The sequence below is a fragment of the Oncorhynchus clarkii genome, chromosome 12, assembly GCF_045791955.1.
Source record: "Oncorhynchus clarkii lewisi isolate Uvic-CL-2024 chromosome 12, UVic_Ocla_1.0, whole genome shotgun sequence".
Lineage (NCBI taxonomy): Eukaryota > Metazoa > Chordata > Actinopteri > Salmoniformes > Salmonidae > Oncorhynchus > Oncorhynchus clarkii.
Window position 1 is genome coordinate 73,838,742 of NC_092158.1, and position 16,274 is coordinate 73,855,015.

Below are 16,274 nucleotides of genomic sequence, written 5' to 3' on the forward strand. Positions count from 1 at the left end.
ATCATAACATGGGGATGATGATGGTAATGTGATGGTGTTGCTGATGATGATTTTGGTAAGCATATTTTTAATGTGATTCGAGGATGTGCACAGTGCGCTTTGCTTGTTATGTAACTTTGTACTATTGCTATTTTTACAGATCCACATGCACTTTTTGAATGCGCAAATACACTTTCCACAGTTGTAAATGTTATGGATTTCTGAATATTTGCGCACAAATCTTTGTACATTTTGTTCAAATTGTAGTTTTATTTGTGAGCTATGTTGAATATATTTACAGATCATATTTATTTCTTGATTTATGGTTAATATTTGTGAAATATTTATAGTTTCACAGATTATGGTTTAATTTGTGAAATGTATATACATATTTCTGGACTATAGTTTTATTTTAATATATTCACACATCAAAGTTTTATTTGTGAGTTATGTTGAATATACGCACGGATCGTGGTAGACACATTTACAGAATAAAGAAACAAATCTCACTCCGTACGTAAATGGAACGAAACGGAACAGTTCGCGCAGGCGCGTTTCATTGTTTTGACTGAAAATGCCGTCGGTTTCGAAAACGGCGGCGAACGCTTCTCCTCAAACCGAGAAACCAACCCACTATACGTAAGTAAAGCAAACGTTAAATGGACAAAGACGTATTCCTTAAAATATCGTGCTTCTTTTATGTACAGAATATTGTTTTATAGTTGGACTGCTTGATATTTCTTCACTCGTAGTGCAGTAAAACATGGTGCTTTTCCTTTTGTAAATTCTTCCCAATGCACGCAGTTAGCCTAGCGCTAACTTACTATATACATATTCAAATTGATACAGTAACTGAATTTTAACAAATACGTGTGTATAATTGTATTGTGTGACCGTGAAAATGTTCCACATAAAAAAGAGGCGTAACATTAAAAAGCGGAATTCGCAGGAACTTGGTTGGTGGTTAACGTTAGCTAGCCAGTCAGCGTGCTAGCGTGGACTGGGTAACGTTAGCGAAGTTGAATGGTTTGCCAGCCAGCAGTGTTATCCTTTTCCTCTTTCCACCTCGGCCTTATTTGCTGTCTGTCTACGCATATGTTTTGACGTACGTTCTGGTTGTTTGATAGAAGGCAACGTCGAAAATCTTGCGTGGATTGTATGTGAATGGTCAAGGTAGATAGCTACTAGCTATCACTACCAAGTAGTTTTATCAGTTCGAGTGATTGTAAAATGCAGCTACATCGCTAGCTAGTGTCAATCAAATATTCGTTGTAGATGGTGTAAACGTTTATCTCCTTACCTTTAGCATAGATATGTTTTTCTTTAAATTTCAAATAGCGAAGCTGTAATAATTATATCAAAGTTAGATGTGATATTCCCCTTGAGCTTTGGACTGATACTTTTTTACACGATGTCAGGTGGTGTCATTCATTAACAACGCCTTTGTCTTTCCATTTTGCAGATATTTGAAGGAGTTTAGGACCGAACAGTGCCCCCTCTTCTTGCAGCACAAGTGCACACAACATAGACCCTTTACATGTTTTCATTGGCATTTCCTCAACCAGAGGCGACGACGACCGATTAGAAGAAGAGATGGAACTTTTAACTACAGCCCTGACGTTTATTGCACAAAATATGACGAGACTACGGGCATTTGCCCAGATGGAGAGGAGTAAGTGTGAAGCTTCAATTTTTTTTATTCTGTGAATTATTATTGTCTGGTTAGATTGTTGTTACTGTATCATGCTTATCAATGTTGTGGCTGTTGTTCATTCCGGTTGAGAATTAACTCAATTTGTGCAGGTTGCCAGTTTAGTGAGCACTTATAACGGTGTTGCAGCATCCATAAAATATTAGCATTGTTTCAGTAGGAAGTCAGATTCATGCGAATTCCTGAAGTGAATGATCCTCGTTGCACAGAATTCAGCTCGCACTACGAGCTTGGTGATTACCTAGCTTGCACATGGTGTTGTTGACTTGTCTATTGTTCGAGCTAATGTCGATCCGCATGGCCTCCTATGGCCCCGAAGTGGGACGACAGACGTTCTCAATAATGCGGAACCAATTGAATGATTCAACCACATTCATTGTCATTTCATGGATGTTTTTTTGTAATTCTCGCTGGACACGTCTGTTTTGAGTTGTAGAGTGGGGTTGAGCTTCTTCCTCCAGTTTGCGAGGAAACGATGAACACACCCCCTGTTTTCTTGCTCATGATTGAACCGCCTTTGCACATAGCCTTCTCCCATTGGTTGAACAAGCAATGTTTATTGTTCATGAGTCCGTTGAAAATGAGATCGCTTTGAATGAGTTTCTGCTTTGTATTTGTATCCTTAAATGTTGTTAAAAGTACTTATACATTGATTTGTCTGGTTTTTACCACTTGCACTTTATCATTATGTTCATTGAATCCTAAGAAGCATGAATTGATACTTTTCCGTGTGGTTTCATGCAAGTACAATTCAAGTATCTGCTCAGCCTAAACATAACTACTCTTTTATGGTAATTAATAGAGATATACTGAGGGGTAGAAATGGAGTATGTAAGTCTTTATATATTCTTGCTCTATTATTTAATGGCTACTGCAGCATTTTCAGGCCCAACCCTCAAAGCATCAGCTAATTTCACTTTATTTTTTAAAACAAAATCAGAGGAACATATTTTGAATGTTTGGGGTATGCAGCTCATTCTTAGAACTGTAGTTTTCACTACTGGTGTGACATCAATCTACTGAAAATGAAAGTAACAAATAATAGGCCTTATGAGCCTACATGATAGCATAAACAAATGGTAATAGCCTAAAATATTTGACATGATATAGCGTGTCAGGTTGGGCGGATACAGTTTGTCACTTGAGATTACATATGAGAAGGCTTGTGGTGGTGCGGATAGACACCAAAGGAAGGATGAATTAAATTAATAAATTAGCAGTTCATCTGCATCTAACTAAAATAAAAGCTACAGTATTCAGTTACCAGGTGTAACAAAGTCACAGGGTTATTGTAGAAAAAAACACACAAAAAAGAATGCTACCCTGTAGTGAAGGGGGAACTTACATATCAGGATATTATTTTTGACGATATATCTTATTCACAATATTATTTATGCTATAGTTGCTGGTACCTACACCAAATCTCCAGTATTTTTCCTTCATAGAGAACAAGCTATCTTCTTTTTCAATAGGGAGCCAATCGCAATCCTTATTGTATCAGCACTTAAGTATTGAAATAGAATTGTGAAGTCCCCGGCATTTCCCAGCCCTACTAACCTGTCCTGAGTAATATTACAAAATGCTTATGCTTGGCCTACTGGAGCAGATGTACTTGTTAGTATACTTACTGACAGCTCTATCAGTTAAAATGGAAATGTTAATGTTAATATTTTTCTTTGATCTTTTATTTAACTAGGCAAGTCAAATTCTAATTTTCAATGACGGCCTAGGAACAGTGGGTTAACTGCCTTGTTCAGGGTCAGAACGACAGATTTTTACCTTGTCAGCTCAGGGATTCGTTCTTGCAACCTTTCACTTACTAGTCCAATGCTCTAACCACTAGGCTACCGGCCACCCAATGTGTTGGTTATGGATTTTACAAGTCTCCCTACAAAATTAACAGAATTAAAGGTTCACTGAAAGGAAGCAAGCTATACAGCTAACAACCTAGCCTATTTAATAAGACAGGATTGATGTTCTAGATTATATCTTGAGAAAGATGCTGTTCAACATTAAGAAGAACAGCTCTGAAACATGATACTCAAGCCACTTCTATAATTTGGGCCTATTTGTGTCAGAGCACCATAAAGAAATTGAGTAACTCAAGACGTCTCACTCACTAGTTCAATGACAATCATCAATGGCACCGGTCTGGTTAAAGTGTGTTGATCAGATCCACAGTTTAATGATATCTAGAGGTAGAGACTAGCTGTGATGTTGAAAGTATTTGTGGCAAATGTGTAGCATACTGAATACTTTATAGTGGTTTATCATTGAGAGGTTGAGTTCCAGTTTCCTATATCAGTGTATTTGGAATTTCACAGCAGAAAGTAAACGATGTTCCTCAATTCAACCTGCTGTTATATTGAAAGTTCTATACAATATTTAAACTCTGCCTGAGAGCGAGCACTTGCACTCTCTGTTCCTCATTCTACCAGTGGTTGCTCTCTTCTCGTGACATCACATCCGTTGCCATGGTTACTGCTAAGGAGTAAAGCTTTTTGCTGTTTTTGAGGAAATTATTTGTTGTCAATGTGAATTTGAGCACATTCATAGCGATGTATTATTTCTGTTCAATTCCTCACCATACATCAAAGCCTGTGAGAGCGCTGTATCTATAAAAGGCGTTGCATTCCTCTGACTCCCACTGTGGGCATTGGCTACATTTTTGTTTGTCTGATGTGCATATTAAGCACCAAGAAGAACGGTTGCCACTAATACAGGGAGGAAGACCGATATCTCATTATGCTCTGTAACTCATTCCTTTAGCCTCGGTCTGTTTCCTTTCAATTAAAATCTGTGGAATGACTTCTTAGGAAAAGCACAGCATAGAATTCTAGAAACATAGGATAGAGACCGATTTTATGCAGATTGTATCTCTGTCACATCAAATCCTGATAATTTTAATGAGGAAGTCTGCATTTGTCTAATCATCGCTTCCTTTCCTGTCTAGCTGTCCTTACTTGCACCGGACCACTGGTGACACAGAGCGCAAGTACCATCTTCGTTATTACAAGACTGGTACCTGTATCCATGAAACTGATGCCCGCGGGCACTGCGTGAAGAACGGCCTACACTGCGCCTTTGCCCATGGCCCACATGATCTCCGCCCCCCTGTCTATGATATCAGGTGATCTATCATGCCTTTAGTAACCACTCTGTTCTCACAGTGTCATACCATCAACAAACATGTGAATAGGCTTGTTAAGCCAGTTAGCTGAGTACACAACGATAAATCATGCAAGGTCTGACCATGCACTGACAAAATGTACCAACTGATTCCATTCGTACATCATAGTTTTAATGAAATTCTTAAATTTACCCGTAGACTATATTTTTGAAGCTGTCAACCCCTTCTCTACCATTGTTAGTGTTACTTTGATTCAACATGGTACGTCTAGCTGTCTCCGCTGAAGTGATAAGTCTGTATCCACTCCAGTACATGCCCATACATGGCAGTGGGAGAATGAAGCGTGTTCATCTATTTTCTTAGCTCAATTAGTCTCCCTGATGCCTCTCAAATTGGCTGCGCTAAGAGCAGATGAAACTACAATTTTATCTTCATAGACATCAGTCATAGTGTACTTATTGCCAGGGTTGATGTTGGTTTTGTTGAGTACCATTTACTGTGCAAACAATTAAAGTGTTAAATTAAAGTGTTATTGTTATTTCTTTAAAGGGATGAAAGATTCAGTGGTATATTTGAAGTAATATCCCCCCACATCTTAGATGGATACAAAAAGTAGGCCAATCTGTATAATGCAAGCAATGGACTTAACCGTAACAATAACATACATTTGCTATTTTACTATGAATCATGTGTTCACATTTTAAATACCCGTCACTGGAAAATAGCAATACCCTGTCCAACGTCCCATGAATGACATCACCGTGCTTCTACACCTGCATTGCTTGCTGTTTGGGGTTTTAGGCTGGGTTTCTGTACAGCACTTTGAGATATCAGCTGATGTACGAAGGGCTATATAAATAAATTTGATTTGATTTTGATTAAGGAGTGGGAGCTTGAAATAATTCAACAAAAACAACAGTAAATGTGGTATCAGAGGTACGCTCAAGCGTTGCCTAGCAACTGTTGAGCAGAACAAGTCTAAGAGCAAGGCATTGCCTGAATATTCTACATTTGTCTCTTTCTTTTTTTTGTTTGTTTTGTGTAGTAGCTCTCTCACTGATCTTCTTCATGTGCACAGAGAGATCCAGGCACAGGAAGCCCTCCAGAATGGCCAGTTGGGATCTGGAGAGGGTATCCCTGATCTACAGCCTGGCGTATTGGCCAGCCAAGCCATGATAGAGAAGACTCTTACAGAGGACCCCCGGTGGCAAGGTGAGCAGCAGACCCATTGATTCTGGTGGCGGTGTCACCCAGTGCCACATTATTTTTCTATTGATTGGATTTCCTTGACCTGTTGTGTTATATTTTGGCATTAGGTCAATAACAGAATGTCTTACACTGAGTATGTTTATATGCACATGAATAAATCAATATTAAACTGATTATGGCAGAGTATGGCATTAGTCATATTAACACCTTACTCTGCTGATCTTAATTGGTGTAAGATCATAATGGTAGTAAGCATACGCCGATTAAAACACCTGGATTTCGGTGCACTCGTTCTCATTATTAGGACATGTAAATGCTTTAATCAGAGTTCAGAGGTGTGTACAAGCTTCCTCCTTTTGAGTATGCATATTAAATATAGTTTTCACATACAAACTTTGCCTGGACTAAGAATCGAAATGTTTTCGCTGGTAGAGCATTTATTTTGATATTTTTTTTAAATCTTTTTTTTTCTGCATTCATCAAAGTCCCGTCAGGTAGCCTGATTTCAAATGTCCATGTAAACAGGATTATTAGGGAACTTGTTCTTGAAAAGCATGTAAATGTTTTAAATCAAGAGATTATATTAATCTGACTATCCACAATAATCGTTTATTGTTTACATGCAACATACTCATTGTGTGCTTTCCTTCCAGACACCAATTTTGTTTTAGCGAACTACAAAACAGAGCAGTGCACCAAGCCTCCACGACTATGCAGACAGGGCTATGCCTGCCCTCACTACCACAATAGTAGAGACAGAAGACGAAATCCACGCAAGTTCAAATACAGGTAGGAGATTAGGACTGTAACAACAAAGAGAATGCCTTTGACAACTGTGTAATAATTCTGTAATATGTAGTTAACCCCTTGAATTATGTGTCAGGTCAACTCCGTGTCCCAATGTGAAACATGGGGATGAGTGGGGCGAGCCATCGAAGTGTGACAGTGGAGACAGCTGTCAATACTGTCACTCACGCACTGAACAGCAGTTCCACCCAGAGGTAAGTGGGACATTTGACACTTTTATAAATGCTTAGCACATTTTGTCTCTTGCGATGGGGAATCTGTCAAACCTTGTTTTGGGAAAATGCCACACATTTATGAGCAGAGAACCTGTCTTTCTCACTTCAGATCTACAAATCCACCAAATGCAATGACATGAGGCAAACTGGTTATTGTCCTAGAGGGCCGTTCTGTGCGTTTGCGCATGTAGAAAGTAAGTGAAGCTCCTCAAAATAAGTCAACGCTGTCTTGCTTGTTGGCAACTTCTCAAACTTAACCTCCTGTCTGTGATTGTGTATTTTTTCAGGAATTCCCTCCACGGAAGAGACCATGAACTCGTTGCTAACAGCGATGCAGTCGGGCTCCCAGGCCAAGCTGGGCTCTCAGCAGTATTCAGAGTGTCCGGTCAGCGAGTGGGGCAGCAGTGCACACTCCATCAGCAGCATCAACAACGGCCAAGTGGGGAATGTATGTGATCTGATTACTACTCCCTCTCTTCTCTCCACTGTCTTTTACAAAGGCATCTCGGTTTGAATGAAAAACATGCCGTCTATAGATTAGACCCTGAAAATACATTTAAGCTGTTAACTTTCCTTATTTGTTACACCTTTGTTTTGTATATTCTTGTCATTTTATGTTTCCGTTCTTCTGTTTTCTGTACTTGCCTTGTAATTCACTAGTCTGTAACATCATTTTGTTTCTGGTAGTACTAGTGCACCCAGAAATATACAGCGTAATTCAAATTAATATAGGATTCAACAGAAACCAAACTTTAACAATTCAGTGAAATTTTCTCTCTCTGAAGCCAATATTCCATCTAAACATCTTCAGTTATCATCTGCTCTCTGGCCTCGTTAAGAAAGCTGGGCTTGTTTGGCTGGCTCTAAAACCCTATTAAGATCATATGTACTTCTCTCCCTCAGGTTTCATATTCTAATAGTCCGACTGTAACGCCAAGCTCAGGAAGCAACAGTTCATTGTCCCCAATCGGACCCATCGGCAGGTCCAAATGCTTAACTAATGGTAGCTTATGTTCAGAGTCCACCGCGTCAAGTGTGTCATCTCTGACGTCTAACTATCCCAAAGCGCCGGGCTTTGAACGCGAGGATCAGGTACTACAATAAGACTGCTCTCTCTCTTTCCCCGTTCTTATGGGAAGACCCCTGTACTCAGCTTAGTGTAGGGCCTGACCCACTGCTATACACACTTTGGTCATAGTTTCCATTCTTTTGATGTATTTCTATATTCAATTATTTGTCAGTCACTTTTTTTATGTTGTCATTTTCTATAAATTTGTGATGACTTAGTGAATACTGAAATTAACAACCAAGGCAAAAATAAATAATAGTTTACCCATTCCAGGTCAAATTCCGTGTTGTGCTTAACATTTTATGAACCTAGATTAGACATTGTTTGGATATGTGACTTGTATTCATGTTATATATTAGTTATAAAACAAATGTCTGCTTATTTAGTTTTAGACTGTCTTAATGGGTTGTGGTGATGACATTAGAAATGTTCTCTCTTTTGATAGGGCTGCAGATAACTGATTTATTAACTGAATTTTCTTCACTTTTAAGAAAGGTGTTGGCTTTCTAAGACCCAGCCAATTGCTGGGTTTAAGTGTTGGGTCATGTGAATGTGCTGTCTGTTTTCAGATAAAGAACTATAAGGGACATATCGATCAAAAGATGATGGACCTAGACAAGCAGGTGAATAACTTAAGCATTTGTTGTTGCCTTTGTATTTCTAGAGGCTAGTGACCGTGTTTCCCCTATATTAATTTATTGCCAGTCCAAAAAATATGATTTATGGAGAATCATTTTCATTTTAAGTGTAAACTTAAATGACAAAACCAGATATAAAGCATATAGAAAGATAATGGAGCTATATATATTTTTTAAATAAGACCAAAAATAAAAACTATACAGTCAGGGAGAGTATAAAATTCCAAAAATGGCATGGGACCCCCATTGATATGTTCATGTTTGAGTCACTGATAGCATAAGCCATGGCAAAATGTGTAGAATTGCAGAAACTTAGATTTAAAACTGCAATTTTGCCACCTATGCTGAAAATAAACATAGGGGAAACACTGTTAGTGATATGTAGAACATTTTCTATTTAAAGGTATTCCTGTGGAGGCAAAGGGGTTTTGCTGTTATAATTTCAAAGTCATTGGGATCCGTCCAATCGACTTGATAAAAAGGCCTATTCATGATCTCCCATCTAAAGCATATGACCAGGCACGGTATCTGTGGCTTGTCTTCTTAACCGAGCACCAATGTAGTAAAGCTAAGTATTGCTCAAAATGACACTATTAATGAAACAGCCTTGCTATTTACACCTCTTTTACAGACACACAATAGTGTATTCTCTGGGATGAACCCTCTGACATCCAGCATAACCTCCAGTATAGAATCTAGCCTGGCCTCTAGTATTGGATCAGATAGTTCCTCACCCACCACCTTATCAACAATGAATGCAAAAGCAACCCCATTCTATCCTGGGAGCAATACTGTGGAGTCAGTTATAGGTAAGTGTACTTGTATTGTACAAACTTGTTTGAGGGGTGAATGTACCTCTTTATACAAGGAATACTTATTTTCCTAATAAAAAAAGCTACTTGCCTTTTCTTTCAGGTTCTGCACTTGACCTGAATTTTTGTGACATCAATGTTGCCTCTCTTGATAAAGAGTTTGAGGAGCAAGAAAACAACAGTCTTGGTTTAAGTAAGCAAATCTTTTTTGAAACATTGAACACAATTGACTTGTGTGTTCTGCATTTTTAAATTGCGAAGTTGATTTATGCTTCCCGTTGCCCTCTAGGTCAAAGGATGTTGGGAGGATCCGCTCCGGTCAACATTCCTGGCTCCCTTGCACGGTCTTCTTCATTGAATTCCAACTCATCGCTCTCTGCCTCCCCTCTGAGCTCACTCTCCCAGTCCCTGTCCCAGTGCCTGTTGTCAGGAATGGCTCCACAGCAGACACAACCTCAGGGCCTGCTAACCAAACCTGAGCATGGCCTTCTGGGAACACCTACCTCCTCTCAGAACTCTCTGGGTAAGTTAACAATATAATATTTACTAGCAATCTTGACAAACATGCAAGAGAAAGCATTATTCTTTTACTTATGAGGCATCGTCAACAATTTTATAAATGCAACACTTTTTTTTGTTTTTGTGCTTTGACATGAAACAATTGTCCTGATCCCACCTTATAGGTTTGAATGGGGGAGCTAGCAGCATATGGGACTTTGTGAGTGGCAACTTCTCTCCCAGCCCATCACCAGTGTTCAGCAGCCTGGGCTCCACCACTGTGAGCAGCAGCGCTGATCTGAACCGGCTCTTCAGGGAGCTGGACGAGGCCAAGAGGAAGATCAAGCAATGGGAAGACGCGTGGCACCAGGTCAAGCAGGTCAGTCACTAGTCCCATGCAAGAACTATGACATGAACTAAAGGCACTGTCTCCGTAAGCGATACATCCCGACCCTTGTTAAACCAATTATATATTTGACATGTCTGTCTGTTCCAGGCATGTGAGGCCTGGCAGAAAGACTCCCATGATGCAAAAGAACAAGCAAAGTCAGCCGAGGCGGAGCGGCAGCTGGCAGAGCAGACGCGAGAGGACACGGAGCGCAAGCTGAAGGAGCTCCAGGGGGACTTTGACGTGCTGTGTCGCTCCCCTGGCACACCCCTGCTTAGAAGCTATGGAGACCTGGACCAGCTCCCTCTACCAAAGCTCCACTCCATCCAGAGCCAGCTGCGCACTGATCTAGACCTTATAGACGGGGTAAGACGGGCCAGATACTAAGCACATTCTTATTTATAGTGATCAGGATATACATTATGGCAGACTTTAGCCTAGTGAAGCATTAAAAAATATCTATATATATATTATTTTTTAAAGATCTTGCTAGGAATCATTGTATTGAGTTATGTTGCGAGTAGTTTCTGATACAACCTCTTCTCTTCCCAACACAGGTATTATATCAGCTTCAGTCAAAGAAATGTATAGTTTGCCAAACGCATGATCGTTGCATAGTCCTGCAGCCTTGCCAACATTATGTACTTTGTAAGAACTGTGCACCTAGTAAATCAGAATGTCCATACTGTAAGACAAAAATATTGAAGTGGTGATGTACAATTATTCAAGGTACTACTTAAGGAATTTGCCCTTTGAAGAACTACTAATACATGCTTACATTTTATAAATAGCATTTTGTTTCACTATTTCATATAGTAATTCAATTAATAGTTTAATTTGAACTACATAAATAGTGTTTGATAAATCAAGTACTTAAATGTAATATGTTATTTTGTATTGTAAAGGATCACTTACATTTTCCAAAAAGTTTGGGCATCCATCAAGTGGGCCTAATTTGACTTTATCACTGAAACACATCAGTCAAACATTATTAGTAGTATTGCAACCATCTTTGTGAAGATTGATTTCTCTTAAAGCACTTTGTTGACCTGGGAATTTGTTAAAGGGTATTTTAGAAATTCGCTTTGAGCTGTTTTTGTTAGATTTATATATTTTTTTTCTTAATATGCTAATGTATCGAGCTTTTGTGTGTACTGTGAAACATACTATAATATTTCATGTTTCCTATTGTTAAATCATGGTATAGTTCTATATATCTTGTTAGTTTTCATAGAAAAGTGCTAAACAATAGTTTCTACTTTTCATTCTTTAATTTATACCTTTCCATCAAAAAAGTACACACTTTTGAATGCATTTTAGGCATAACCAGCAGCTGTAATATCAGTAAGGCACATTTATGCTAAAGCAGTTAGGAAATCAATTACTGTGTCTTTTAGTGATTACTGAATTGTTCATTATGTAGTTGTTAGAGGAGCATGTCTTGATGTACATAAGTCTGACATGGTGAATTTGATAGGATTCCTACTAGCTCTCAAACATGTCTAGAACATATCTGATACTTGGCTTCTACTCTAGTCTCAAGTGCCTTGCCTTAGATGATAACCATGACCATCGATTCTTAGAGGATTGTTGTAAAAGCAGACACAGGTAGTCAAAGCCTCTGCACATATCTACTTAATTTTGTTACTTTGCATCATGTGTATTGCCCAATCCTATGTCAAAGTATTTCCTCAGATTATAGTTGTATGAAGATATACATCTTGTCAGTGCCTGTGTCCTGACTTCACGCATACAAAACATAAAACAATATATTTTCCTTGTCTACACAGGCAATGGTGCTTTTTGATGCGGCTTCAGTATAATTTCAAATGACCATTTTTGATTGTGTTTGGGAGTATGCAAGCAAGGAAACAACTCTGGTCTAGTTTGTAAACCAGATAAAAACAGGCTCCGCTATACATTTTAGACTGGTGTTTGTTGTAAGATGCATCATTGGTGTTGAACCTGTAAGTTGTGTTTTCAAATATGACAGTGTAATGTGCTTAGCTAGGTTAATCTAATTGAAATGACCTTCTACTGTGTTCAAAATGTATTTTCCCTCACTCTATATCTTGGTCCTTTTAATATTTGCAGCAATTAGTATGTTCAGTAGAAAGAACCTTATATATTCCCAGGTACACGATTTGTAACTTAGTTTGAAAAATTGAGAAATACAATTGTTTACATTTACATGGATGGTAATTCAGAGAAAAACAAAACTTGTTTCTCCTCAAATAAAAAAGGTATTGTGATCCCTCATGTTTATCAAGTTAAAATGGCAGGTGAAACAATTTTATTGCATGTCTTATAATCGTCATACGTTAACCAGCTCCAAATCTAGATCACTGCCAGATATATTTGTATTGTCAGTCTAGCATACTGTAGAGTCGATCACTTCACTTTTGCAAGCTTTGTTGCTGCTGAGAGAAAGGTGTATACATATAGTTGTAATGCATTTAGATTCTTGAATGTTATTGTGCATACACAGTTCAGACATCAGCCTAATTTCTCACACAATACATTCAAGCAGTAATACATTTTACTTACATACACACACACACACACACAGTGGGGAGAACAAGTATTTGATATACTGCCGATTTTGCTGGTTTTCCCACTTACAAAGCATGTAGAGGTCTGTAATTTTTATCATAGGTACACTTCAACTGTGAGAGACAGAATCTAAAACAAAAATACAGAAAATCACATTGTATGATTTTTAAGTAATTAATTAGCATTTTATTGCATGACAAGTATTTGATACATCAGAAAAGCAGAACTTATTATTTGGTACAGAAACTTGTTTGCAATTACAGAGATCACACGTTTCCTGTAGTTCTTGACCAGGTTTGCACACACTGCAGCAGGGATTTTGGCCCACTTCTCCATACAGACCTTCTCCAGATCCTTCGGGTTTCGGGGCTGTCACTAGGCAATACGGACTTTCAGCTCCCTCCAAAGATTTTCTATTGAGTTCAGGTCTGGAGACTGGCTAGGCCACTCCAGGACCTTGAGATGCTTCTTACGGGGCCACTCCTTAGTTGCCCTGGCTGTGTGTTTTGGGTTGTTGTCATGCTGGAAGAGCCAGCCACGACCCATCTTCAATGTTCTTACTGAGGGAAGGAGGTTGTTGGCCAAGATCTCGCGATACATGGCCCCATCCATCCTCCCCTCAATACGGTGCAGTCGTCCTGTCCCCTTTGCAGAAAAGCATCCCCAAAGAATGATGTTTCCACCTCCATGCTTCATGGTTGGGATGGTGCTCTTGGGGTTGTACTCATCCTTCTTCTACCTGCAGGATTTTAATCCATGACGGCGTAGTGTGTTACTAATGGTTTTCTTTGAGACTGTGGTCCTAGCTCTCTTCAGGTCATTGACCAGGTCCTGCCGTGTGGTTCTGGGCTGATCCCTTATCTTCCTCATGATCATTGATGCCCCACGAGGTGAGATCTTGCATGGAGCCCCAGACCGAGGGTGATTGACCGTTATCTTGAACTTTTCGAATAATTGCGCAAACAGTTGTTGCCTTCTCACCAAGCTGCTTGCCTATTGTCCTGTAGCCCATCCCAGCCTTGTGCAGGTCTACAATTTTTTTTATCCCTGATGTCCTTACACAGTTCTCTGGTCTTGGCCATTGTGGAGAGGTTTGAGTGTGTGGACAGGTGTCTTTTTATACAGGTAACGAGTTCAAACAGGTGCAGTTAATACAGGTAATGAGTGGAGAACAGGAGGGCCTCTTAAAGAAAAACTAACAGGTCTGTGAGAGCCGGAATTCTTACTGGTTGGTAGGTGATCAAATACTTATGCCATGCAATACAATGTGATTTTCGTTTTAGATTCTGTCTCTCACAGTTGAAGTGTACCTATGATTTTAAAAAAGGAAAACCTGCAAAATCGTCAGTGTATCAAATACTTGTTCTCCCCACTGTGTGTGTGTGTGTGTGTGTGTGTGTAGAGAGATATAGAGAGATATATATATATATATATATATATATCTCTCTATCTCTATCAAAATGGCGTCATAACAATGACTCTTGTTACCTAACATTCAGAGACTGTGTTATGGCGTCTAACATTTGGTATACCAAGTTTATAACTTCTATAATGTTATAGTTCAAGTAAAGTACCACTTAAACAAAGACTCATTAGATTAAAATGTTTTGATTTTTGTTTTAGTCAGTCACAAGTTCGGGTACTTTTGTGAATCTTCGAAACATTATTACAGGCCAATCAATGTACTGCTATAGAATGTCTCGATTCTTAAATTGGTTGGAGAATCCTAATAAAGCTACTGGGCTACAGTAAATGCTCTCCCCAATTTTTAATATCACAGATTTTTTGTATTTTTCCTGTGATGCCAACTTAATGTGGACTTGACTCAAATGAACCAAAGTGGTGTGGTAGTTTGTTCTTGTAGTTACTTTTAAAATATGTATTGAAATGTACAATTAGTATAACATTCTCTTCAATGGTTCAATGACAGAAAGAACTATGCCAACTGCTTTTGCTGACAATAGTAATGGACTTGAAGCCCATTTGTAGTTTTACCAAAGACCTTTATTGCTATTATGTTTCCTTTTAATTAAAAAAAAAATATATCATTTTAGTAATCTAAGAAAATTGTTAACCTAATTTGAAACAAACCAAACCTAACACCTAATGTAGATTTGGTGTGCATTTACAGAAACTAATGGCATCACTGTCCTTTTTTGTAAAACAAATGACTGTGGTCAGCAGCATACATATCATTCTAATTGGCAGTTGTCTACAGTGAAGGAATTTCAGAAGTTAGTGACATGTTAAGCTTCTTAAGTGGCCATATAGATGAGTACCAGTGGAGGCTGCTGAGGGGAGGACGGCTCATAATATTGTCTGGAACGGAGTGAATGGAATGGTTTTTGATACCATTCCACCGATTCCGCTCCAGCCGTTACCACGAGCCCGTCCTCCCCAATTAAGGTGCCACTGTGATGAGTACTATTTTGTATGTTTGTCTTTTCACTTTACAGCTAAAATCTCTTAATCAGTTTTAAATATTGATGGTTGTGCACTACTTGTATGCTGTCAGGAGTATAGATTATACTTTGACTAATGTGCTTTTGTTTTCATTTGACTGGTGTTTTTCTTTTGTTAATTCACAATTTACTGCAGTCATTGGAAAGATGGCGATAGTGTATCATTTGTTTATTGGTTAGATATGAGTGAGTCATTGACAGGTGAAATGACAACTTTATTTATTTAAACCAGCATCAATGGCAGATACAGATGTGAGTAAGTTTAAGGAGCAACTCTTATCACTCATTTGTTCTTGGTCCTTAAGCCCTCTTCAATGTGGCATACTAAGTATACATCTTCCTTTTACACTGAATAAGAAAAAATGTAAGCTCATATTTTATAAATATGGCTCTAAATCATTCAATGTTATGGCTATATTAAACTAATGTTCTTTTACTATGGACCAATTTCGTTTTTTAAAATGTTAGAAATCTGTGCCTTTTGATGTTAATGTCATATTTTACCTGGCATTTGAAGAGTATTGCTCTTTAATGAGGGTAAATTGTTATATTACAGTAAAACTGAAAAATAATCCAAATTCTAGTGCCTTTAGATAATTGTATGTACCATAATCTCCCCCAATTAAAATCTGTGGTGGATACCACTCAGATGATTAGCTTTTTCGATATTATCACTTAATGATTCTCGAATGGTAAAATTTGCTTTGTCGCTCTGAAAAGTTAAGAATTCTGTGTAAAGAGCTTGCATTCATAAGTGTTCAGAGAAGGGCCGTTTTGAACAAGACTGCATGTTTCATAAGGGA

At 38.5% G+C, this 16,274-nt stretch overlaps 1 protein-coding gene across 4 annotated transcripts; it reads left to right on the top strand.

Moving 5' to 3' along the window:
• Positions 1-528: 528 nt before the first annotated feature.
• On the top strand, positions 529-12,708 carry LOC139421233 (putative E3 ubiquitin-protein ligase UNKL). 4 transcript variants are annotated; one of them, XM_071171918.1, is made up of 16 exons: positions 529-618; positions 1,442-1,651; positions 4,644-4,820; positions 5,866-6,032; positions 6,683-6,818; positions 6,913-7,030; positions 7,161-7,245; positions 7,339-7,499; positions 7,955-8,143; positions 8,690-8,743; positions 9,390-9,567; positions 9,674-9,763; positions 9,860-10,093; positions 10,254-10,447; positions 10,565-10,822; positions 11,014-12,708. In XM_071171918.1, the coding sequence occupies exons 1-16, from the start codon at positions 554-556 to the stop codon at positions 11,167-11,169; spliced, it is 2,472 nt and encodes an 823-aa protein (XP_071028019.1). In that variant the 5' UTR covers positions 529-553; the 3' UTR covers positions 11,170-12,708. The 4 variants fall into 4 exon arrangements, with proteins under 4 accessions (XP_071028019.1, XP_071028020.1, XP_071028022.1 ...); XM_071171919.1 differs by having other exon boundaries at positions 5,899-6,032; XM_071171921.1 differs by lacking the exon at positions 7,955-8,143.
• The last annotated feature ends 3,566 nt before the right edge of the window (positions 12,709-16,274 follow it).